Source organism: Tupaia chinensis, unplaced genomic scaffold (genome assembly GCF_000334495.1).
Source record: "Tupaia chinensis unplaced genomic scaffold, TupChi_1.0 Scaffold143631_1, whole genome shotgun sequence".
Classification (NCBI taxonomy): Eukaryota; Metazoa; Chordata; class Mammalia; order Scandentia; family Tupaiidae; genus Tupaia; species Tupaia belangeri.
The window spans coordinates 562,842-589,945 of NW_006203479.1; the positions used below are offsets into that span (position 1 = coordinate 562,842).

Consider the following 27,104-nt stretch of genomic DNA (forward strand, 5'->3'; position numbering starts at 1 on the left):
CAATCATAACAAGTTATATGCTCAATGAAGTTTAAAGAATAAGGACAAAAATCCGAAGACCATGCCACAACCAATAATGTGAAAAACAATGTGAGAAAAAAAAAAAAAAAAAACAGAAAAGCTATATATATTTTTTTTCTCTGAAAGAATGAATTTGAAAACATAAAATAAAGATAAACATACGGAGTATTTTCTGATGACTAAATGCTGTTTGAATACCCATCTGACCTACCTCTCACCTCAAAGGCAGGGCAGTGCGAGGTACTTTGCTAACCTGGCACAGTTTGAGAAAACCCAATGAAGGAAGCCCAATTCCCTGATTTGCTCAGCCAAAATAAGCAAACTTCAGTTGGTTTGATCTAACAGCAAGCTCTAGGGAACTTATCCATTTGTACTTGAAAAATCAGAAAAAGAACCAGCATTTTTATTATAAAAGGGGAATTTAAAAATCGCCCTGACCTTATCTGCAGTCAAGAAAATCAACTCCCAGAAGTTTTGCCCCCAGTCACACAGTAAGTTAGCTGCAAGCTTATCTATGTCTTATAAACAGAATTATTGAAATAAATGAAATAGCTGTATAGTTAATAGTTATTTCACATTAAAGCTTCTACAAGTAATGTTTTTTTATTAGCTGGAATCATGTAATTTTTAAAATAATCCACATTGACTTAGATCAAAATCACAGGCAAAATGCATTTGATATTTTAAAATAAGCACAGTGCTATTTGTCTGATTTCTCCAAGAGGAAAAATAATTGTAGATATAATTGTTCAAGGTTGGTCCAGTAGTTAAATGCTGTGTGTAGGGACCCAGATCCCACATGGCTAACCACAGTTCAAATCCCAGCCCAAGAGGCTTGAGAAACATGTAGAATACATGGGGTGCCTGCCCCAGACCTTGATAGGAGGGAGAAAAGGAGAAAAAGGAGTGCGGTCTAACCACACCCTAGTGGGGGATGCGTTCTTGTGCTCTCTCTCTCTCTCTTTCTAGTGAGTACACATGTCGTCTGGCAATTAAAAAGAGAACTTTCCATAGTCTCACTGCAAAACTCTTAAGGTTTAGTTCTAGTTGCCAACCCCTTCCAAAAAAATTTCCAGTCCTTTTCAAAGGAAAGAACAAATCAAAAGTCTACATTTTAATATTCACTGTTACCCGGAGTATAGTCAAGTTATTTTTTAGGCCAATCACAGGACATGTTTGTTTTATTCTATGCTCCCAATTAGATGAAATATAAACGAAGTTAAAAAACAAAAACAAAAAGAAAAACAAACACCTTAATCAAGCAATTGTCTTCATTTTAACTTATCTACTTTAGAATACTGAGGTTGGGGAACCAGCAGTTAGCGTAATGGCTATGTCGCTGAACTCCCACGTAGTCGACTGCGGTTCGTGTCCCAGACCCGGTGGCTTAAAACTCACGCCGGGCGTGTGTGCGTGCGTGCCCAAGATCCTGAGAGGAGAATGGAGGAGAAGGGACTGTGGCGTGACCATCCCCCCTGGGGGGTGATTTCTCGCTTTCTGTCTCTCTGTCTCTGTCTGTCCCAGAGCCGCTAAAAAAACCCCCTCCCTAAAAAAAAAAAAAAAAAAAAAAAAAAAGAATACTGAAGTTGGGCCTAAAGATGAGATCAATTTTTTAAAAAATGTTTAATTGCCAGAAGGTACATGTGCTCATGTGAAAGAGGGAGACAAAGAGACAGAGAGAGAAACAGAAAGCATCCCCCAACAGGGCAGGGTCAAACCACAATTCCCTCTCCTTCACTTCTCCATCAAGATTTGGGGCACACATGCACATGCACCCTGTGTGTTTCTCAAACCTCTGCCAGAACCAGGATTCCAACTGCAGTTAACCATGTAGGATCCAGCTCCCTTAACCAACAGACTATGGGACTGTCCCGAGATCAAGTATTTTAAAAATACACACGGACACGTATTTAAAAACAAACAAACAAAAAGCTAATGGATCTAAAACAGTAACATGTAATGTTGATGCAAAAAAAAAAAAGAAAAAAAAAAGTCAGAATAAAATTGCTGGCAATTCTTATTCCAAAAATGACAACCGGTGTGCTCATATTCCTTCTCCCCCTGGGGAGTCTCGGCTGGAGGGACGCTGGGCAGCAGTGACGATCAGCCAGTGTTTCTGCAGTGCCAGCGGGAAAAGGGGGTGACACCACGACAAAGCCCAGGAGAGGGCTGTCAGCTTCCTCCTTGCTCAGCGATGAAGTCATTTCCCTCCAAACCCTGTTCTAGAGGTTTTTATCCATCCTCTGCCTTTTATCCTTGATCTGGCCAAGCAGATTCCAAAGCTTGCTCACAGCTCTTATTTTATCCCAGGAAAACTGACACTGAACTGCCAGTACTACAACCACCTCCTACAACGACCTCCTGCTCTGTCTCTGACCTCATCTCTTACCAGTCTCGGTCTTCATTCACTCCGCTTCAGCTACACCGGCCTCCCTGACAGAAGGCCACTGCAAGGCTCTGCCCTTCGCCTGGGCACCCCTACCAAGACACAAAATAATCTTCTCACTGTGGAACACCCATACCAAGACACCGAATAACTTCTCACTGTAACTTTATCACTCACTCTATAAGAAGATTTCTAAAAGTTCATGGAAAAATAGAATTAAAGTACTAGATTAACGTGGTGCAGGAAAAAAATAGAAATTCCTGCATTTTAAAACACATATTTTTAAAAATACACGTTTCCCATAAACTTCTTTTAAAAGATTTTTGCTACAGGTGCGTATGTTCACTGGAGACACAGAGACAGAGACAGGAAGCAAGAAATCACCCCCCAGGGGGGATGGCCACACCACAATCCCTTCTCTGTTGTTCTCTTAGGATTTGGGGCATGCATGCACATGCACTCGGTGTGAGTTTTAAGCCACTGGGTCCAGGACTCAAACTGTGGTCAATTACACGGGAGTCCAGTGACATAATCATTACACCATTTGCTGGTCCCCTCAAGAACTTTTTATTTATTTTTTATTTATTCATTCATTTATTTTAATTTGATCAGAGAGACAGAGAAAGAAGGAGAGAGTGCGAAAGCAAGCCACCAGGTTCAGGACTTGAACCATGGTTGTCATGTGGGAGTGACTAGCGCCTTAACCGCCATGTCACCTGCTGGACCCCATGAACTTTTTAAAGGCCTTCAAATTTTAAATTACCTTTCCCACCCCTGTACTTCTTACTGCTCGAAAGCTTTATTCTCTCCCATTGCCCCATCAGCACACGACATACTATACTTCTGCTTACTCGTGGACAGCCTCTGCCAACTAGAATGCCAGTACCCACGGCAGGATTTCCGTCTCTCTTGTTGACTGCTATGTCCCCAGCACTCAGAGCAGTGCCTGGCACACAGAGTTCAATAACGACTTGTGGAATAAATAAATGATTCCAAGTTTGAAAAACAAAGCTGGTACCTCTCAAATAATTATTTAATGAACATCAAAAATGGAAAACTAGAGCCAGCATGTAGCCTAGTGGTTAGGGTAGCTGGATCCCACATGGCTTGCTGCGGTTCAAATTCTGGCCTTGAAAAATGTGCCCAGCGTGTATGTATGCTTGCCTCAAATTCCAACAGGATGGGTAAATGGAGGAAAAGGATTGTGGCATGACCACACTGGGTGTTCTCTCTCTCTCTCTCTCTCTCTCTGTCTCTCTCTCTCTCTGTCTCATTCTAGCAAATACATGCAGTCTCTAGCAATTAAATTAAAAAAAAAAACCAGAAAACTCTATGTGATGTTATCAAATATAAACAGTACAAAATCATGATCTTTGCTTTCAGTAAGAGAAACAACACTTAACTGCATGGACTAATCAATTACTAACATAGTCAGTATTAGGTCTGACTAATAATGAACTGGGTTTATTTGTACATGACTCACAGAATCAGCCTTGGTATTCTTGATTATACTTACTACATAATTAAATGCTAAACTGAATAGTAAAAGCTTTTCATACAGGTTCAGGAGGAGGGGAATGGGGTCAGGAGCAGGAAGAGTCTATGGGGGGAGACAAGGTTCAGTGTGGGCTTTGTGGACGTGAGGACATGCCTTGGCGGTGCACAACGTGGGCAATCCCAATGAAGCGGTGCTGTGGGAAGGCACGTGGCCTATAAGGCCTGGGGAGAAGCCTACTGTAAGTGGGAACGGGCATTCCACAGTGAGTCGTGAACTAGGCAGGACAATTGGAGTGGCACCAGGTTACAGAGAGAGCTCCCGGAGCAATGTCGGTGGCACCCGGTCTGGTTTCCTGGCAGCCTTCTATTGGTGTGGTACCCTCAGCCCCGTGGTTCCTTATTACTACTCATGGTTCATAAGCTACTTTCTGTGACAGCAACAGAAACTGCTTCCTGGACCTCTTCTGGGAGCCCTCACACACACACCTCTTCCTGGACGCTGGTAACTAACAAATGCAGGGGTGGGGTACTAAGTCCAGCTCTGTGGCCTCGGGGCAAGACAGAACCTGTGGTGCAGTTTTATTTCCAAGTTCCCTGATGGATCAAGTGAAGCATAACATCCCCTGAAATCAGATCTTTGCTCATCTTAAGTTTCTTGGGCTTCCCAATCCCGCTACACTTACTCCCCTGCAGGTGACAGTTGACAGGACTCCCTTATTGTACCAGTTGCACAAGCATTCCCTCCTCACACTCTGCTTCTAGGGAAACTGGGAGTGAGACAAGCCGGTAAAAGAGAGTATGAAATATTCATGAAGAAAACCACATGCTTACGAAGAGGCCAGGTGTACAAGGAAGCAGTATCATTGCCGATTCCACCTGGAAGGAGAATTCGGAGCAGTGTGCTCAGTGAAAGGTGGGACAAAGTGGCAGGAGGCCAACTGAGCTGCTGTTAAAATGCAGAAACAAGGGGAAGAAAAATATTTGCTTGGACAGGTGAAAGAGACAGAACTTAGGGAGAGACCACTAACTCTGACCCAGGGGAGAATCAAAGGTAACTCTTCAGAGTTGTATTTTGTTTCCTTAAAAGGCAAAAGTATTTCTTTAGTATACCTGTCAATGTTAAACCACAAAGTCTCTCAAACGCACACACTCTCAAAACAGACTGACAGTATGAACACAAGAACTGCTCAGAAACACGAAGAGCATTACAATGAACAAGTCTCTAAAAGTCTTCCTCTTACTGTGGGCCCCTGCGTACCTGCATGCAGAAATGTGAAGGTCAGATTAAGTATATCTCTGAATGTTTACATCCACTTGGTTTTGTAAAGCTGCTTTATTAGATTTTATATTAAGTAGCTTAAAAGAATCTTTATTAGAGTCAGTAGCAGATTGCTTAAATTGGAAATGCATCCGAATAAGGGTAACATCTGGTTTTCATCTGTTCTTACGGGGCCCCAGAGTGTTTTCAATAGAAAATAAGATACTGGGTCCTGGGTCATAAAACAAGGAGCACAATGTGAACACAAGCAGACTGGTATGGGGGGTGGGGGGTGCATGGCCTAAGAAAACAGCGTATGCCCTTACGTAAACTTTCCATTTTAGAATGTGAAGGGCTGCCCATCACCATATTTGTTTTGTTTCGTTGATATCTCAGACAAGTTAAGCTTCTTGACCTCTTTGTTCCCTTTCAAAACTTACACTTGATAAAAATATCTATAAATAAAAATTACTACTTTTATTTGAGTAGTAACAACTTTGTGTTACATGTCTCAACAGAACAGAAGGATATTACTGACATGACTCTTTTTATGCAATACATTTCTTTCTCATTGACTTTTTTATGCATTAAAATATACAGCTAATAGCTATCGAAATTTAAAGTACACATAGCCATGAACGTAGCAGTCTCACTGAAAACAATTTTCTCACCACCACTAAAAATTTTTAAAAAAAAGGAGAACTAAAGAGGGGAATGGTTACAAAACAGATTTGTCAGTCTAAGTAGGTCTAAGTTTGTGGGGAAAAAAACGTTTGGTTTTCAGACCAAATTGATACTCATCAAGGCAATAAATATGATGCTCGCTGTATTAATTTTCAAATACCAGCCCCTGGAACAGTAATAGCAACCGCTCCAACAGTAGTGGCCTGAAGGGAACAGCATTTCCACAGGGCTTTCCACAGGACACCAGTCACAGGAGAGGCTCCAAGAACAAAGACATTTGGGAGACTGCACAGATTTGGTTCCCCTATTTAAGATTCATGGAATGCATGACAAGCTATGGAAGACTATGAGATGTTCTAGCTGAGAAATGCTGTTTCCCAATGTAATAGGATACAAAATTTTTACAACCATCAAGACTTGTTAAACCCCTCCGTAACTAGGAGATGCCTGGTCACGCTACCTTCCTTAGAAAGCCACAGGTTCAGAGCTATCATCCAGTCACCCTCTCATCCCCTCAGCCCCAAGATACTACAATGATGCTAACTTCTTAATTTAAAATAACCATGGGGAACTTAACCAAATACAGCTACCTGGGAGGCTGTGGCAGGAGGGTCAAGATATGCCAACACCCTGTCAAAAATCCCTCTCTCTCTCTCTCTCTTTCTCCTTCTTTCTCTATCTATCCATTCATGTGTCGTCTTTCACTCTTTCTCACTCTCTCTCTTTCTCTCATTAAAAAAAAAAAAATCCAGCCTTCAAATGAATATATTAAAAATGATTTTTCTGGGAACCAGCAGTTAGCGTAATGGCTATGTTGCTGGACTCCCACGTCGTCGACCACGGTTCACATCCTGGACATGGTGGCTTAAAACTCACGCCGGGCACGTGTGCGTGCGTGCCCAAGATCCCGAGAGGAGAATGGAGGAGAAGGGATTGTGGCGTGACCATCCCCCCTGGGGGGTGATTTCTCGCTTTCTGTCTCTATGTCTCTGTCTGTCTGGCGAGCGCACGTGCCCTATAGCGAAAACCTCTCAAAAAAAAAAAAATTATTTTTCTACTCAGGAAAAATACAAAGAAAGCCAAACCACGCCCTAGGAGAATACCCTCTAAGAGATGGCTCAAAATATGAAGGACAAGAATGCTACCCTATGATACAAATTCTTGACCTAGGAGGCAGCAGGTGGCATGGTGAGTGGATAAAGACACTAGACTCCCACTTGGCTGACCTCGGTTCAAGTCCCAGACCTGGTGGCTTGCTTTCTTCTGGTGGCTTGCTTTCTTACTTTCTCTCTTTCTCTGTATCTCTCTGGTCAAATTGAAATAATAATAGTAATAAAAATAAATGACATTAAATAAAAAGTAATTCTTAAAAAAAAAATCCTTGGCCTGCACTCCATTGAGAAATTTCAGGAATTCTCAAAGTCTATGAAACTAAACACATCATTTCTGTGAGTATGTAAACATGTGCCTTTTTACAGGGAAATAACCCCCCGCTTTCAGCAATTCTCGTAACTGCTCAATTATCCCACTTAAATACCATGACATTTTTTATTTAACTACCTAAAACAATGGTCGTAGAAACTGCTTCTTAGTTAACACCATGAATCAGACACAAGAACACACACTCATCAGTTGTTCTCTCTGTCAGAGCCAAAGAAAACGCAATTTACCTTTGCAGAGTCATATTCAGGGAGCCAGTACAGCCCTTAATCTTGTTCTGGGCTTCCAGATGAGTCATTCCATTGGCACTCATCCCATCAATGCTGACGACCACATCGCCTATTCTTACGTTTGCCTGGGATGCTTTGCCACCATCTTTGAGCTGTAAGAAATATATTTTGTTATGAATGTCAGCCTTTAAAAAATAAAGAATAATAAACACAGACAAAATTATACTTTTATCTATACCAAAAGAACAGAATATGAATATGCTATTAATATAACACAATTAGCATGCTTAATTGTGAAGTCAAAATCAGATTTCTTTTTTTTTTTTAGTTTGCCAGAGGGTGAATGCATTTATAGGGGTGTGTACAGGGGTGAGAAGGCACCTCCCATGGGGGGTGGTCACACCACAATCCTCTCACCTCCATTTCTCCCTTCTTTAACTTCTTTCGGGAATTTTGAGCATGCAAGCACACACACCTGGCATGTTTTTCGAGCCGCCAGGGCCACGATTTGAACTGTGCAGAGGACATGTGGGATCCAGTTGCCTGAATCGCCAAGTCACCAGATGGCCCCACATTTACTTTCTGAAGTTCTTATTTGCTCTATAAAAACTGAAATAACTTTCTAAGAAAGGCTTCCTGATAAGCTCTCCATTTTGTTTTTGTGTGGTTCTTATGAATGAGGAAGTGAAGTAGCCAAGAAAACTTTTAGCAGAAGAAAAAGAATATAATCTAAAAAGGTTTGTTTGCTTTTTTTAAAATTTTGCCAGAGGGCACATATACTCCCTAGAGACAGAGAAATGGAGAAAGGAAGAGACAGCACTCCCCATGGGCATGGCCACTGCAATCCATTCTCCATTTCTCCTTACAGGGCCTTGGGCATACACGCACACTCTCCCACCCAGCATCTGGCTCAAACCATTGGGTGCAGGACTCAAACTGCAAAGCTGGCCATATGGAATCCAGCTGCCTAACCACCATGCTGCAAGCTGGCCCTGAAGAGGGTTTTTATACTCTACTGGAAATAATTTTCTAAAACTCTTTAAACAGTTGTATTTTTTGTTTGAGCACAAAAGTTATACAGAAGGAGGATCCACTGAACAATCCTTCCTGTTGAGTTCAATTTATATTCAGCTTTTGGGACTGAATTCTTTCAGATCACAGGCCCAAATATCTGTCAGAGTGGGTGTGCTTCCTGCTCCGAACTTTTAGGAGGGGAAGGACACGCGTATCTGAGACCGCCAGACATTTCTGTGTACACAGCCCTTAATCCCCAATCTTTCTTCCTCTGTGCAACAAAATTTTCTGTGTGTTTGTATCATTTGCTTTTATCTCCTCCAAATTTCATGTGTATATATTTCATTACTCTAAATAAATCAAATATAAAATTATAATAAAATGGAAAATGATGCAATCTAGAAACACAAAACAAGTCCAAATGGAAAGCAACCATTCTAATCCCAGTGACAAGCTCAGCGTTCAGTAAGTACAAGCAGAGCACTTTGAATACGGGGCTGTTGGAACAAGGGTGATCCTAAACCTAAAAAAGAAACAAACTATCTATAATAGTATTCCTTTAGTACTTGAAACTAAAGATTTTATACAGAGTTTCGGTTTGGAATGATGAAAAGCTGTTGACTGCACAACACTGTGAACTATTCAGCTAGTGCAACTGAATTGCACACCGAAGAATGATCAAAATTATTAACTTCTTTTTTCTGAGAGAGAGATTTTTAATATAGGGCACATGCACTCAACAGAGTGACAGAGAAAGACAGAAAGATGGAAAGCAAGAAATCACCCCAGGTGGGTGGCCACTCCATAATCCCTTCTCCTTTGTTCTCCTCCTGGAATCTTGGGCACACGTGCACACATGCATGCACACACCCGGCATGAGTTTGAAGCCACCGGGTCCAGGACTCAATCCACGGTTAGCCATGTGGGAGTCCTGTGACATAACCGCTATGCCATCTGCTAGTTCCAACCTCTTTTCTTAAAGTTTATTTCCTTCCTATGTGTGTGGAGGAGGAGACACACACACACAGAGACAGGTATCCTTCACAGGATTCTGCCACACCACTGATCATGCCCTCAACCTCCCAGTCAGCCAGGATCCAGGCACAGTGTGTGTTCAGCTCCACCTGGGATCCAAACCCAGGTATACCACGTGGCTCCAGCACTGCATGGGGCGTCCTACCACTTGCACCACCATGGCTGGGCCTAAAACGGTTAGCCTTTATGTGACATGGCATATATTTCACCACAGTTTAAAATCTAACAACTTCAGGAAAGATTTTACTAGAATTACTTTCAGTTAAAAACAAAACACAAACACACACACACGCACACACAAACAAACTCTCAGCTCCATGAATAAGAACTGACTGTTAGGTTTCATAACTTGCAGGAAAAACAATAAACATAACAGACATTTTATGTTCTGTTAAGTTCTGATTACCATCAATTATCAAATTATTTCCTTAAGCATAATGACCAAAGAAAGCCAATTACAGTACATAAGAAAAAGTATTTCAATCTAAAATTCAAAAATATGTAAGATACTTTGCAAGAGAGGAGGAATCACATTCACATAGCTTTCATTAGAATATGCTGCTTTAATTGTTTTATTTTATGATGAGCTATTTTTATTCATCTCTTATGGAGCCTAATTTATAAACCTTATCAAAGACAGGTGTGTATAACAACTGGCTTCAGTGCCCTCTGCGGTTTAAGCATCTCCGAGGAGGCCTGGAATGCATCCCCCACAGACAGGAAGAACTCCTGTATTCCTACGGCTGCATCTATCCCCACTACCACTCCCTCAAGCTGTTCACTCATTAAAAAGATAAATGTTTCTTTTCTCTTAATTGGGTAACATGTAGCAGTATTATGAATTATAAGCAGCCACAGAAAGACTACAAGGTCGTTCATTATTCACGTGGCTCATTTTTTATGTTTGTGCGAGTCCAAAGAGCTGACATGTGTCTGGAGCAGTCATAACTTTCTGTCTTCATTATATTTATACATACTATATGGCAGCTGTAAGTGTGCATTTCATAAATGCACAACATATAAGAAGGAAGCCGTCGTGGGAGGCTCGTGGGTCAAGCTCAGTATAAATCAAGCTAATCACAAGCAAATGCTTCTCCTTTGATCTTCGAATGCATTTTTCAGTACTGTTGTCCAGTTTTCCAAAGACTTAATTGCAGCTGTACGCTTCTTTTAAAACATTACTTCCTAGTCTACTTAAGTTGCAAACAGACCTGGCTGCACATGGTGGGACTACCTCCAGGTTCAATTCTGTTTACCGGTGCTGAAGTGAAGGTAACTCAGGACAACCATAAGCTCCTCGGGCCTTGCCTGAGCCCCCGTTACCTTAGGAAAGGATCACCTGTACGTGTATTAAAACTCTGCTGGAAAGATGCTGCGTTTTAAGTCTTTCAACAGTAATTATGGATTACAAGATATTTTCTCCTGAAAACTAAGTCCACAGCCAGCCAGTGGTGTGGTGGTTAAGGCAGCTGGATCCCACATGGCCGACTGCACGGTTCAATTCTGAGAGCTGGTAACTTGAAAAACTGTGCCGGATGCAGGTGCATGCATGTCCAAAATTCCAAAAGGAGAATGAAGGAAAAGGGATTGCAGCGTACCATCTCTCGGGGGGAAGGTGCTTTTCAACTTTCTCTCTCTCTCTCTCTCTCTCGCTCACTTGCTCGCTCTCGCTCTTACTCTCTCTCTCTGTAAAAAGCGCAGGTGCCCTATAGCAAAATTAAAAAAAAAAAAACAAGTCCAGTTTTCAGCAAGCAAATGGGAGAGAGACTGGGTGTGTTGGGGGGAGGGCATGCAGGGAAAACGTAAAAGAAAAGTGAATCAGAACCTTGGGTTTCCCCTATTTTACTTTGACTAGGAAACGGTCAAAGGTAAATTTCCATCAGTTATCTTAGGAAGGTGGCTTCTCTCACATGGTCTTTCATTGCCTTGAGAAGTAACGACCTGGAGAGTAATCAGTACTATTTACTGAGCACCAACACTAAGTAAGGGACGTTAGGGACCCTTCCTCACTCCTCCCTAACACATGGTAGTTTTAGCCTGTTTCACAGGTGGGACAACACAGCTGCGAAACTGTTAAATGGTCAACCCACATCCACACGGCAATGACAACACAGCCCAGAGCATGGACCTTGATCAGCAAACTCAGTTCTACTCACGCCCTACCGTTTACTAGGTATGTGACCTGTATTTGTCTGGCTTGCCTAAGCCCTAGCTATCTCTCTTTGAAAACGGGAGCTACGATTCCACACGCCTCACAAGGCTGCTGAGCAAGTTTACTGAGACACCAGCACCACACACACTGCAAAATGCACAGGGAATATGCACTCTTACTGTTCCTTATTACCCTATGCCACAAATTCACAGAGGCTGCAAGCCTATGTCAAGGACTTACAAAGTAGAGAAGTCAAATTTGCAAACTGGCTAGACGACTCCTGCTCTTCCCCTTCCTTCCTTCCTTCCTTTTCTTCTTCCTTCTTTCCTTCTCTTCCGTCTGCTTGTTCAAGCCAAATGTTCCCTCCACTCAGTGACAGGTCAGGATATCCCACTGATCAGAACCCTAACTCACTGAGTTCCCTTCACTGCTTGACACCATCCATGGCTGCGTTCTCCAATCTCCATTCCCCAGGAGGGTGAACTCATGTCACCATTTCCCAGGAGAGGTTGGTATTGCCACTGTAACCAAGAGGTGAAAGGATAAGAATCCGTAAGGTGATGCTGGTAAAGAAGCTTTGAGTCAGGGGTCAGAGAAGGACAGAAACGAGAGCAGACAAGAGGACACATAGGGGAAACAGGAGAGAGAAAAGGGAACCAAGACTGTGAGGGGAGAAAGGTCGTCGTGAGATACCAGTTTTAGAAAGCTAGATCCAGGCCTTGTCTCTGGGTGTGCTGTACATCCGTATATGCATGCACAAAATATTTAATTAAGCAGAACAATAAAATAATCATAAATTATAGATCATTTATATTTTGATTCACATTAGTAAAATAAAATACGACTGTAATTAGTCACTATGCTTTTGAGATAATTTTCTCACTGTAATACTTATGTGTGTCATTAAAGATGCCATGTATTTATTGTTTACAAAATTTGTAACTAAAATTCCCCAAAATACTTAGTCTTCATATAATTGTGTGATTTCAATAGTATTTCTTCCTAAAACTTAACAAAAGAGAAAAGTAAACTTACATCTTAATAGAATACCATTGAAAACAAAATACGAATACCAGAAGGCAGTAGATCTCTTAGACATGGATATGAAAAATGCACTAAATAGAAATTTTATTTTATCCATAATAATTACGCTATTTGGGATTCAAAGGAGTTAGATGTACTTCCTTCCTGTAGCCACTACGTCTTGAAAGCACCTTACCACAGAAATAAACCAATAGAGCTTGCCCTTTTAAAAATTATAACCCACTGGGACCAGCAGTTAGCATAATGGCTATGTCGCTGGACTCCCATGTAGTCAACTGTGGTTCAAGTCCCGGACTCGGTGGCTTAAACTCATGCCAGGCACGTGTGCATGCATGCCCAAGATCCCGAGAGGAGAATGGAGGAGAAGGGACTGCAACCTGCCCATCCTGCCAGGGGGTGATTTCTCACTTTCTATCTCTCTGTCTCTCTCTGTCTTTCTGGCGAGCACATGCACCCTATAGCAAAAACCTCTCAAAAAAAAAATAACCCATTATGGCAGATATAAGTTTACTTATTTTTAAAATGTATCACAGTGTGTAAGCCCACCAGGGAGACAGAGAGGGAGAAGAAGAAAGTACCCCGAATAGAGTGTGGTCACATCACGGTCCCTGCCTCCATTTCTCTATCCAGTTGGGATCTGGGGCACACACCACATGCCTGGCATGTTTCTCAAGCTGCCAGTTTCAGGACTTGAACCATGCAGCTGGCCATGTGGTATCCAGCTGCCTTATCCATGAAGCAACAGGGCCAGTGCCAGATACCACTTTAAATAAGTCTACCTAAAATTTCTCTGTAAAAATGATCATTTCATACAGCTGCTGTATTGCCTTGGGCTTGTTCATAAAGAGGCAAAATGTTAGCCTTAGCAGTGACTCTGACACGCCTAGAGTTCTCCAGCGAAATGATACATTTCAAAGAGAAAAGGTTCAATATGCACACTAAAACCTTCAAACGCTGTCCTTTGGGGAAAAAAAATCCAGCTGCTACAAAACTCAGAAAAAGGGTGTCAGTGATAGAAATAATTTATCAAAAATATATAAGCCCAAGAACTTCACAGAAATCAGTTTTATAATAGATTATACCACTTTAATTGTTATGTTTACTACACAAAACGACATACGCTGGTTCACGAGAAACTTACTTCGCGGAGTGTCCATACCCTAGTCATCCCACGGGTAACAAGTAGGAGACAGGGACCTACAAAATTAGCCATTACCAAAGCGCAAGTTTTCAACTTTCTGCATATTTTCAACAAGTATGGAATGCCTGGAAATGCATGACCCTAACACCATGGGTATGGCAGGGAGGGCCCTCCAACAAAAAAAAAAAGGAATGCCATCAGACTTAGAACATGTTAAAAAGGGACATATAAATAAGACAGCTACAGAAAGAAACACTAACAGAAATTTCCCATGTCCAAAAACCCTGGGAACCAAATCATGGGAAAATAAAAGTGGCTGTTTTTTTCTAACAATGCTGTTACCAAACTTTGGAGAAATGTGCTATTAAAATGGTAGCAACCTGACCAATAGAATTTCGTGAAGGCAGAGAAAGCACTAGGAAAGTGTTATTCAAACAATTATTGCGTCATCTTTAATTTGGTGTAAAGTCAGTTTTCCAGTACCTGCTGTAGAAGAAAAAGCTTGAATCTAGACACATGAGCGTCTGACAGAAAGTTTCCAAGTATCTCTGTCTTACATACTTCCCGGTGGACTTTAAATGTAACCTCTCCTATCACCAAGCCGTCCAAAACACGTAAGAATTGGGACCAGCAGTTAACATAATGGCTACGTCACTGGACTCCCATGTAGTCGACCATGGTTCAAGTCCTGGACCCGGTGACTTAAACTCACGCCAGGCGCGTGTGCGTGCATGCTCAAGATCCCGAGAGGAGAATGGAGGAGAAGGGATTGTGGCGTGGCCATCCCCCCTGGGGGGTGATTTCTCACTTTCTGTCTCTCTGTCTCTCTCTGTCTTTCTGGTGAGCGCACACACCCTATAGCAAAAACCTCTCCAAAAAAAAAGATTAAGAATGTATGAGCATTACACCAATAATACACACCTTACACAAAACTTGTTTTCCTGCCAACCAGGGGGGCTACCCATTCACCATCAAATATCCCAAACCAACAAAATCCTGGCGGAATTTTTATTAGCAGCTGGGGGACTACTGAAGTGAGAAGTGAAGAAAACCTGTGCAGTGCTCATCTATCTTCAAGCCTATCCATTAGGGTACAAGTCCTAATTTGTTTACTGTCACTCCAGTGCTCATTAATCTACCCTACAATATCACACTTCAGCACTTAAATGCTCTTCTGTCTTGCACTATTTGTTGTTAGACAACATTGGCACTTCGACCACTCTGTGACCACTCTACTACTAAATTACATTTAAAAATGCGAGTATTGGGGCTGGTAGGTGACATGATGGTTAAGGTGTTGGACTCCCACATGGCCAACCACAGTTCGAGTCCTGGACATGGCAGCTTTCTCTCTCTCTCTCTCTCTCTCTGGGCAAATTAAATAATAATAATTTATGATTATAAAACAAATAAAATAATACTTCGAAAAAATGCAAGTCTCTGGTTTGGCTATCTAAGGTGAACACACCCCTTTAAGCCCAAAGCTTCTTTGCATTGAATACCTTTTTCTATAAAATAAGATGATTTAACTTTTTATAGGTTAGACGGTAGAGCAATAAAACGAGCAATTGCTGACAACTCTCTGTAAGTAAAAGTGTAAATTCTGACTGACATGAGCAATAATGAAATTATGGGCCTTGTTTTTGTCATTTATGAGTTAAACTGCAATCAGTTTACTCCAAAGCTAGAGAATATACCTTATATGGCAGCAATAGAGAGACCAGCTCAAAGTATGTGTTATTCTGCCCACCAAGAGAGGGTGATTATACATCTTTTTTTTTTTTAAGTGTAGCCACTAAGCTATCTAGTGCAAACCGAGGTTTCTAAAATCTGTTCTAGTAATCTAACTGTATTTCTCACAATGAGCCCTTACATATTACTAAAATGCCATCTTAATCTACTCTATTAAAAGTCTAATAAAATAGAAATATATCCTTGGTAAAATTTTTTTTTTCTTTCATACTCTGAGAGAATAAGAAGGGAAGAGAGACACCCCAGCGAGGCCCTCATATAACCATTCACTCCCAGTCTCCGCCAGCTCAGATAATGGGCATACACGTGTGTCTGGCACGCACAGGGAAGCCCCAGGAAACAAACCGGGAATCTTCCCATGTAGGCCCAGTTGCCTTATCGCAGCATCACTGACTGGCCCCCGAGCTGTCTTCTGAAACTGTGAACCGGGTCCAGCTGCAATACCGCACCGGGAGACAATGTTACTCGGGAGGCTGATGCCATGTAGGAGGCCTGGGCTACATTCCCGGCACTCCGAAATCTGGGCACAGTGGTGCATGTCTCTAGTGCTAGCTACTCGGGAGCCTGAGGTAAGAGGATTACGAGCAATACAGGGAGGCTTTGTCACTCTAACTCCCACATGGCCAACCACAGTTCGAGTCCTGGACATGGCAGCTTTCTCTCTCTCTCTCTCTCTCTCTGGGCAAATTAAATAATAATAATTTATGATTATAAAACAAATAAAATAATACTTCGAAAAAATGCAAGTCTCTGGTTTGGCTATCTAAGGTGAACACACCCCTTTAAGCCCAAAGCTTCTTTGCATTGAATACCTTTTTCTATAAAATAAGATGATTTAACTTTTTATAGGTTAGACGGTAGAGCAATAAAACGAGCAATTGCTGACAACTCTCTGTAAGTAAAAGTGTAAATTCTGACTGACATGAGCAATAATGAAATTATGGGCCTTGTTTTTGTCATTTATGAGTTAAACTGCAATCAGTTTACTCCAAAGCTAGAGAATATACCTTATATGGCAGCAATAGAGAGACCAGCTCAAAGTATGTGTTATTCTGCCCACCAAGAGAGGGTGATTATACATCTTTTTTTTTTTTAAGTGTAGCCACTAAGCTATCTAGTGCAAACCGAGGTTTCTAAAATCTGTTCTAGTAATCTAACTGTATTTCTCACAATGAGCCCTTACATATTACTAAAATGCCATCTTAATCTACTCTATTAAAAGTCTAATAAAATAGAAATATATCCTTGGTAAAATTTTTTTTTTCTTTCATACTCTGAGAGAATAAGAAGGGAAGAGAGACACCCCAGCGAGGCCCTCATATAACCATTCACTCCCAGTCTCCGCCAGCTCAGATAATGGGCATACACGTGTGTCTGGCACGCACAGGGAAGCCCCAGGAAACAAACCGGGAATCTTCCCATGTAGGCCCAGTTGCCTTATCGCAGCATCACTGACTGGCCCCCGAGCTGTCTTCTGAAACTGTGAACCGGGTCCAGCTGCAATACCGCACCGGGAGACAATGTTACTCGGGAGGCTGATGCCATGTAGGAGGCCTGGGCTACATTCCCGGCACTCCGAAATCTGGGCACAGTGGTGCATGTCTCTAGTGCTAGCTACTCGGGAGCCTGAGGTAAGAGGATTACGAGCAATACAGGGAGGCTTTGTCACTCTAGCGCTTAATAACCCAGCCTGTAATATCACACTTCAGCACTCACCACCGCTCTGTCTCGCACTGTTAGATGACACTGACACTTTACAACTCCGACTCAGCTACATTTAAAGAGCTGGGCATGGTGGCATGTACCTGTATTCCCAACTGGGAGGCTGAAGCACGGGTACTGTGACAAGAGGCAGAAGGAGACACGGAGAAACTCTGCCTTTAAAAATAACAAACAGAAAAACAAAATACTCTGATTCGCATTGAGATGCCTCATAGCACTTTCATTTTATAGCTAAACCCATGTAGCTTAGAGCCAGCAGGTGGCATGGTGGTTAAGGCACTGGACTGCCCTCCCACATGGGGTGCCACAGTTCGAGTCCCAGACCTGGCAGCTTGCCTTCTCACTTTCCCTTTCTCTCTTTTTCTCTTTCCAGTCAAATTTAAAAATAATAACAATAATAAATAAACAGTTCTTTAAATCCATGTAGCTTTAACCCAAAAAGTGAATGTGTTTTGTGGTTAATGTGTGAATATTATTCTACCAGAAATATGAAAAGTAGGATAGTTTGCAAAAACAACACATTCACAAACATCTCAAAATCACACAGACTTGTTATTTATGCTGAAATCACCGTTTCTATGTAATTCAGACTGAAATAATTAGGGAAACCATGCAGACTAAGAACACACTAAACCACCTGGGAGGACGGAACACTGGTAATCCCACATTTCAACCCTCCCTCTCCACTAGGTTCTCTTCAGTGATGAACCGAACCCTCTGAAGTTCTAAATTGTTTGCAAGAATGCATGTATTTTCCCTTGAGTGGATCCATAACATTTCCCAAATTCTCAAAGGTATCTATCATCAAAAAACATTTTTTTAACTTATGATTTAATGAAACTTTAGAACAGAGTTTCTCAAACTGTGGTTCCTAACCACCAGTAGAAGAAGCATATTTCTACAAGAGGAGTTTAAAAAAAAAAAAATCCAAGTCTCTCAAAACCCACAAGCTAAAGATGCTTCAAACAAAAACTCCATTAGTTTAGGAACATTTAAAGAACTCTTAAAGCAGAACGGTTATTCAAAGTGCTGCAAAATCATGATTCCTTGTGTTAAGAACAAATAAGTATAGCTTAACGAAACAAAGATTCACTGAAAAAACTTTTATAATCTTCACAGTATTAATCACCAATACACAACAGGCGCCTATTTCAATAAGGCATTACCTTCAATTCTGAGAAAAGGTAGAAAAGAACAGGCATGGCCCTGCCTTCATGCGTGATTTTACTGTTCCACTCTTTGCACGTCCATGCAGTTTTCCATGAAGCAATGCTCCTCAAACTATCTGTGAAGAAAGCTACTGTTCCTTCCAGTCTACCATGCACCAAATCTTCTGTAAGTGCTAATAAAATACTAAAAAAATAAAATTTAAAGAAACCATAGAAAACATATGTCCAGCTTTTTTTGTTTTGTTTTGTTTAAGGTTTTTGCCATAGATGGGTACTCGCTGGAGACAGAGGCAAAGTGAGAAATCAGCCCCCAGGGAGGATGGCTACCCCACGTTCCCTTCACCTCGATTCTCCTCTCAGGATTCTTGGATATGCACGCACATGAGCCCCGCATGATTTTCAAGCCTTCAGGTCTGAGACTCGACCCATGGTCAGCCACGTGGGAATCCAGTGTCTTAATCACCATGCCACTTGCTGACCCCAATATCCAGATTTTTTTTTTATCAGATTCAATAGACATAAAATTATCTCTCAAACTACCATAAATGTTTCTGGATACTTTCCATCTCTGATCATATTTCATCTCAGAAGGTCATCTCAGAGGACAGTTTCACTGGTCCTCAGACCACTCTTGGGATGCCCCTTTGAGGCAATGACTACAACTTATCTCTCTTCAGGGCCATTGTACATGGGCTTAAACACAGTATTCCACCAACAGCTGATGTGTTACCATGCTGCAAACCAAAAATACTGATTAAATAGGCTACTATTTAGTAATTTAAGTGTTTTTTTTTAATTCTCTTCTGTTAAATGTAATATGATGAATCAATACTATACATTTATTTTGGCTAACTTATCTGCCTTCGTATTTAGAAATTGTTTCTTAAAATAGATATGCATTTAAATGTTTGCTCTATGAATACGAGATGCCAGCCAGAACATTGGTAACCATTTGTAAGTCCACAAACTGCATGAAACTGCCTGATATCCTGTCATATCCGTAGAATCTTAGTGTTACAAGGAAAACCTGAGGGTAACTTTAGCTCTCCCACTACAAATCCTATGAGGTCACGCTCACGTCTGACCTCACTGTGCTCAGCTGTACACGATGGCTGGACAAATGTTCATGAGTCTCTCTTAACTCTAAGGAATAATAAGTACTTCCTAAGGCTTTACGATGTTTTTATTTGTCTAAAAAGTCATTACTACTACTCTCCATATTTTACCTGGGCACTAAAAAAATTTTGTAGTATTCTCCGATTGTTTCATATATATTATTTTCCTTTTCTTATTACAGAACACTATAATGTTTGGGAGAATTCCTGAAATTAGCCTAAAATGATGAAAACCAGCTCTGGGTCTAAGATGGGAAAGACAAGATCATCGCCACAGTGATTAAAACAGCAACAGAACGAAGACTATCCGATGAACAGGAGTCAAGACAAATTTGAATAGCCAGAAGTCAAGCTGGATGTTGCTAAAAGATCTGAGTTTGGGCCCAGGAATGTAATACACAGGGAGATATAAACATCATGGTAAAGCCTCGAAAATTACTGGGAATTAAAGATTGGAGAACCATTCTCAACACACGATGACAGAATTTTTTTAAAGTCTAGGATGCTATTAAGCAAAGAATTTTTTAATGGTGTACATATAATTAAACAGATCTTATAAATAATTTCCTCATATCTTTTGGCAAACACAGTGCTTATAAAAAAAAAAAAACACTAAAACTGTATCAATGTTAGAAACTCAAAAACCTGTGGCTTCAGAGCTCATGAGGAAAGAATTCCGCTTTTCTAGTTTTTCAGACCTCAAATGACTTTTTTCTTTGGAATAAATTTCCCTAAAAGACAATTTTTTTTCCCCACTGGTAGCAGCTGAGTCTTCAGGCATTTCACACTGAATTGTCTATTTATTCATTCATCGTGCATCTACTGAGTGGTACAGGAGGGCCAGATACTAATGACTGCAGGAATGAATTACTACACCAGGAGAGGCAAATATCCATTCACTCCATCATTAACAAATTTCTGCTAAGTGACCAGTACATGCCAAGCTCTTCTACGCACGCTGACACAGCAATAAACTACATGCAGTACTTGCCCTCATGGAATCTAAATTCAGCCCTGAGGAAGAGATGGTCAACAAACATACAGTGTATTATAAAACACCAAGAAGCGAGAAGTGCTATAAAAAATAAACAGCAGAGAAAAGATCCAGAAAGTGCCAAGAGATGCATTTTTTTTTTTGAGAGGTTTTTGCTATAAGGTGCGTGCGCTAGCCAGAAAGACAGAGAGAGACAGAAAGCGAGAAATCACCCCCCAGGGAGGATGGGCACACCGCAATCCCTTCTCCTTTCTCCTCTCGGGATCTTGGGCACACACACACATACCCAGCGTGAGTTTAAGCCACTGAGTCCGGGACTCAAACTGCAGTCAACTACATGGGAGTCCAGTGACATGGCCATTACGCTAACTGCTGGTCCCAAGAGATGCACTTTTAATGTTGGGTGGTCAGGGCAGACTTCCTGGGATGACGACATTTGGACAGAGATGAGTACAAGGAAAGGACAGAACCAGGTAGATGTTTAGAAGGAAAGCATTCAGGCAGAAGGACAAAGAGAAAGGCTCAGACTACTGCCGAATATGAGGAAATGTATAAAAGTTATCAATAACTCAAAGCTGGAATTAATATACTTAGGCGGCATGAAGAAGGTTTCTCAGAAATCAAGACAGCTGCTGAAATATGGGTTGCAGGCGTGCCTGTGTGAACCTGTGATCCTGGCTGGCTGGGAAGCTACAGCATGGCAAGACTTTGTCAAGGGTTTATCTCACCCCCCATCAAGACTCCTTCCTCCACAGTGAAATAAATAAACCCATAAACAAACTTTTTAAAAGTACTATTAGGGGCCAGCAGGTGGTATAGTGGTTAAGGTGCTGGATTCCCATGTGGCTGACTACGGTTCAAGTCAGACTACATGACTTGAAAACCATGACAAATAAATAATTAAGTTTTCTTTGAAAAAAAACAAAACAAACAAAAAAACCTACCTTAAGGTATGCATAAAGGAAAGGTGGACATGAAATATAAATAAATTTTGTTTCTAGACTAGACACACCTCCAAGACATTTCATTATGTAATACACAAATATTCTAAAATCTGAAAAATTCCAAAATCCAAAACACTTCTGGTTCTTAACATTTGGGGTAAGGGATATTTAACGTATGTCCAGGAAATGGCAAGTAATTAAGGCTGTCTACAGAACAGGGAGAAAGTAGCAGAACCTGGAAGTTTAGGATAGAGAAGCTGCCAAAAGGCATACAATGAAGTCATACTTTCTGAAACAATAAATAACTTCTGAAGACTCTAAGTATATAAGCTGCTTTGATATCATTTACTGTGATTTTATTCCTTATAACAAATTCAGCCATCACTCCTGGAGGTCATGCTATTTCCGAGAGATCCATGCCTGCTAACTCCTGGTTCCTTCCCGAGCTTTTCATACTACACATGTTCATTCTCCTGTTTCTTAGAGAAGATAAGAAAGTTTTCAGCCCTTTCCAGCTTCAAGAAGCAGAGTCACGGATTCCTTCAAACACATGGAGCCTTTCGGAACCCTGTCTCAACCACATTTGACCTAAGGAGCCATGTTTCTGGTATCCTTGGGGTTCTTAGACTTGAGCTCTCTTTCTCAGGTCAAACAGTCTCCAGTACCCCTTCCTGGTCTCCTGTGCCTTTTCCTGAAGTCCCAAGTTCATTTTATTTTTTACCCAATGAACCGGCCTTCACAGTTGGCTTTTATCAAGACACCGCCAAATAATGGGAGATGGCTTCTAGCACTCTCTAATCACAAAGCGTGGATTTACTCTGTGTGATTTACTTCCTCTACAAAAATAAGATGTATGATAACAAACAACTCCTAGAAATGGAAAGGAATCACTCTCAGGTCAGTGCACTCTTTCTCTTTACTAAGAGTGTAATAAAGGGGAGCAACACTGACTGGTTCTTGTTCCAGTGTAAAGGTGCCCATGTGTTTCTGTGCTCTGGCTAATATTGGACCTGGCAGGGACAAGGTGCTGACAAGAGTTAAGGAAGGTCTGTTAAGCAATGTCACTGTTCCCAGTTGTACACAGGGATGGGAGTGAGACAGCCGAGGTGCGAAGGTGTTGGTTTGCCTGGTAGAGTAGACGTGCTGCACTGTCTGCCGTTGTGTCGCCTGTTTCTCACTCGTTACATCAGTTTTGATGAATCAATTCATTTCTGCCCTTCCGAGTTGACAGCCCAGAGTCACTCAAATGTAAGGATAAGGATAAAGTCATGATTGCCAGAGAAAATAAGAAGTTACTACCAGAAGTTGCAGGTAAATCTAGGATCTAGATAGGGGTACACAGAACATTTACAGTACTGGGCCAGCTCATTCTAGCCTAGCGGTTAAGATGTGGCTCCCCCGTGGTAACTGCAGTGCCAGTCTCAGCTCCCGCCAGCTTCAGAAGCATTCTGGGAGTGTGCCTGGCCATGCATGTGTACCCCAAATCCCGAAAAGATGAAGAGGCAGAGGAGAAAGGAACACAACCTGCCAGACCTTTGGGGCATGATGATTTCAAAGCTTTGCTCCTTGCTTTCTGGTGGGGTGCTTCTCAGCAGTTCTGGTTTTGGCTCCAGTGGGTCCAGGTCAGAAGCAGAAAACACTGGCAGCATTTGCACAGTGCCCTCTCCCCCAGTGTACAGAGCATGTGAGCTATGGAGGCATGGCTGCTTCCTTCCAGCTAGATTTCAAAGGATGCCCTGAAGAGCCTCAGGGCCCAGGCAGAGCACCACCATGAGGCAGAGGCCCTGCAGAAAGTGCCCACTAAGGCAATCCCTCGTGGAGCTATGCAGAAAGGACCACAGACCAATAGAGTCCAGGACATGCAATTCCAGCCTGGGAGGAATTGCATGTCCTCCCAGGAGGCACCAGACTCCAACCTGTGAGAGTGCAGAGGGACTCTGACCAGCCAAGTCATGGAAGAGGGCTGTTTAGAGCCTTTATGGCCTAACCCTTGCCCAGTGTGTTCAGAAGGCAGAGAATGGAGTCAGAGAAGATGATTCTCAAGCCTCAAGATTTAATGTTGTTTGCCCTACTTGGCCTTTGAACTTACTTGAGACAAGCAACCCCATTTTTCTTCCTACTTCTCCCTTTGAGAATGGGAATATTTATCCTATACATGTTCTACTATTGTAATTTGGAAATACATAACTTGTTTAATTTCACAAGTTCACAGCTGGAAGCAATTTGCCTCAGGATAAATTAAACCCATTACGTCTGACCCATATCTAATTAAGATATATAGGTGAGACTCTTGACTTTAGATTTTTGTACCAGTTCTGGAACAAGCTAAAACTTTTGGGGTTACTGCGACAGAATGTATTTTTGCATTTAAGAAGGATATGAATTTGGGGGGACAAGGGGCAGAATGCTATGATCCAAATGTTTACGTCTTCCCCAAAATTCATACATTGAAACCTAATCTCCAATGTGGTATTACAACATGTGACTTTCATGTTGTGATTAGGTAATGAGGGCTTCATCCTCAGAAATGGGATTAGTCTCTTTATAAAAGAAGCCTAAGGGAGGCTGTGAGCCCCTTTGCCTTCCACAATTTGAGACTATAGCCAGGAGATGCCATCTCTGAAGCAGAGTGAGATTCAGACACTGAGTCTGCTGGCAACTTGATCCTGGACTTCCTGGTCTCCAGAACTGTGAACAGTAAGTTTCAGTTACTTATAAATTGCCCTAAAGAATGTCAGTCTATTCAGCTGAGACATTAAAAATACTACTTGTAATTCAGTACCAGAAAAACCACCTTAATCTGAACAGTGAAAGATCCAGAAACTATATCATACTAGGAATTACTTTAAAAATGAATTATGTTGAAGACTAATTGTACAGTGTTTTACAAATTATTCTACAGAGCAGTGATTCCCGTACTTGGATGATCAAAATCTGTAATATTGTGAAGTATATTTGGTCTTCCTCCCTGTTTCCTAGCATATCATGCCTACAATCCTTAACATCTCTGCTGTGTGATCATGAGATGACTGCTGGTTGGGGTCCCTAGATAGCTTCAGATTCGGAGCTGGCCACCTGAAAGAACAAGACGTGATTAGAGGGTTGGGACTTTCAGCCCTACTCTCCCTATCCCCAACCTCCAGGGAGGGGAGAGACACTGAAGTTTGAGTTGACCACCAATGATCAGTGATGTAATCAACCATACCTATATAATGAAGTGTCCATAAGAACCCAAAGGTCTGGGTTCAGAGATTCCCAGATGGCTGAGCACATGCAGATATGTAGAGGGCAGCCCACCCACAGAGGGCAGAGCAGCTCCATGCCCCTTCCCACATCTTGCTTGCCCTATATACCTCTTCCCTCTGACTGTTTACCTGTGTCTTCTGTAATATCCTTTATAGTAAATGGGTAAGTGTAAGTAAAGTGTTTCCCTGAGTTTTGCAAGCCACTCTAGCAAATTAGTTGACCCTGAGAAGGAGGTTGAGGAGCTCCCAATTTACAGCCCGCCGGTAGACACATGGGTGACAACCTACTGCTTTCAACTGTCATTTGAAGGCGGGGATGGGGGAAGGGGGGCAGTGTTGTGGGCCTGAGCCTTCAATCCATAGGTTCTGGCACTCTCTGGTAGACAGCGTCAGAACTGAATTGAAGGACACTTATCTGATGTCACTGGAGAACTAACTGCGTGGTGTGAGGCGAATAAACCCACACATATCTGGTGACAGAATTCTGTGTGAAGTGGTGTGAGAGTAGGAAAAAACACTTCGCTTCTGGTGTTGGTTTTGTTTTTTGGGTTTTTTTCTCTCTCTATTTTTGTAAAATCTCTTGGGGAATTTTTATCAAATATAGACAATAAAGACTCAGTACAAAAGATTCTGGTTTAGAAAATGAGTGATAACCCAGGAATACAATAACCCTCCTGGAAGTAGAATCTGTAAGTTAAATTCCAGAAAGAACAGCACAGTTAGGAGCTTGGACACATTTAGAGCAATCTGGGGTGCCAGGGGTTGGGTGGGGGGATAAACGGGGGCAGGTAGGTTTCCTCACGAAGAAATCAGATTCTTATTCTTGGGTGTCTCTAAACACAAGGCAGACAACCACATGCCAGGGTTCTGAAACAAGAGATATGAGGATCTGAAAATGAGGAACAGTATATACTCAATAAATTATTGGTTCATAAATGGCGAGACACATCATGAAGCAATTTTAGTTACACACTGTAAATGACTTTTCTCCATAAAAGTAATAAAACCAGGAAGCTCTGATTCTCATTACACGTCACAGTCATTTGATTCAGACTGTGAACATTTTTGTTTCTATAGAAAATACTCTAAAATCGGGCTGGCACATGGCATGGTGGTTGGGGTACTGGCCTCCCATGTAGCCAACCGCAGTTCGAGTCCTAGACCTGGTGCTTGCTTTCTAACTTTCCCTCTCTCTGTCTCTCTCTGGTCAAAATAAATAAATTAATTAATTTAATTAAATAAATCATTCTTTCAAAAGAAAATACTATAAAATAAAATGTGAGTTTCAATTTAGCTAGAGTTCAGAGTACCTGGATTTACATTACTAAACAATAAACACAGCTTCAAGGAAAATACTAAAGTAATTTCCTATTAATTTGTGATGATACTGGTAAATGAAAGTAGCTCTCCAGACAGAATTCTAGTTATTCAACGTACTACGAACTATTTTTAGACAGGATACTTAAGTTGTCTCATAAATATGTAACAGTAATTGCTTCAAACAGGAATTTTTAAAAAATAACTGTAAGAGTTAGACAGTCAATGTCCCTATTACTCTCTATGTAATAAATATAAGGCCTCATGTGAAATAAGTTGGTGTTAGCCCAAATCACATCCTCCTATGCAGGAGCTCACAGAAATAAGCGAGTCCTAGACCTGGTGCTTGCTTTCTAACTTTCCCTCTCTCTGTCTCTCTCTGGTCAAAATAAATAAATTAATTAATTTAATTAAATAAATCATTCTTTCAAAAGAAAATACTATAAAATAAAATGTGAGTTTCAATTTAGCTAGAGTTCAGAGTACCTGGATTTACATTACTAAACAATAAACACAGCTTCAAGGAAAATACTAAAGTAATTTCCTATTAATTTGTGATGATACTGGTAAATGAAAGTAGCTCTCCAGACAGAATTCTAGTTATTCAACGTACTACGAACTATTTTTAGACAGGATACTTAAGTTGTCTCATAAATATGTAACAGTAATTGCTTCAAACAGGAATTTTTAAAAAATAACTGTAAGAGTTAGACAGTCAATGTCCCTATTACTCTCTATGTAATAAATATAAGGCCTCATGTGAAATAAGTTGGTGTTAGCCCAAATCACATCCTCCTATGCAGGAGCTCACAGAAATAAGCAGAACAGAGCACAACAGAATACAAAGGGGGCAAAACTCTGTCGGATGTTCAAATGACCATTCTTGTTGGTTTGATAGAGAAAAGGCAAGTCTGAGGTGTCAAGCTCAATACAGGTAATGAGAC

General features: G+C 41.3%; 1 protein-coding gene across 8 annotated transcripts in view; it reads right to left on the bottom strand.

The window, feature by feature from the left end:
* PDLIM5 (PDZ and LIM domain 5) overlaps positions 1 to 27,104 on the bottom strand; it is a 193,652-nt gene that overhangs the window by 125,593 nt on the left and 40,955 nt on the right. For all 8 annotated transcript variants that reach the window (XM_006164489.3, XM_006164493.2, XM_006164488.3 and 5 more), the window contains exon 2: positions 7,517 to 7,668. In XM_006164489.3, the coding sequence (XP_006164551.1) occupies positions 7,517 to 7,668 (152 nt within the window). The remainder of the gene's footprint in view (positions 1 to 7,516; positions 7,669 to 27,104) is intronic.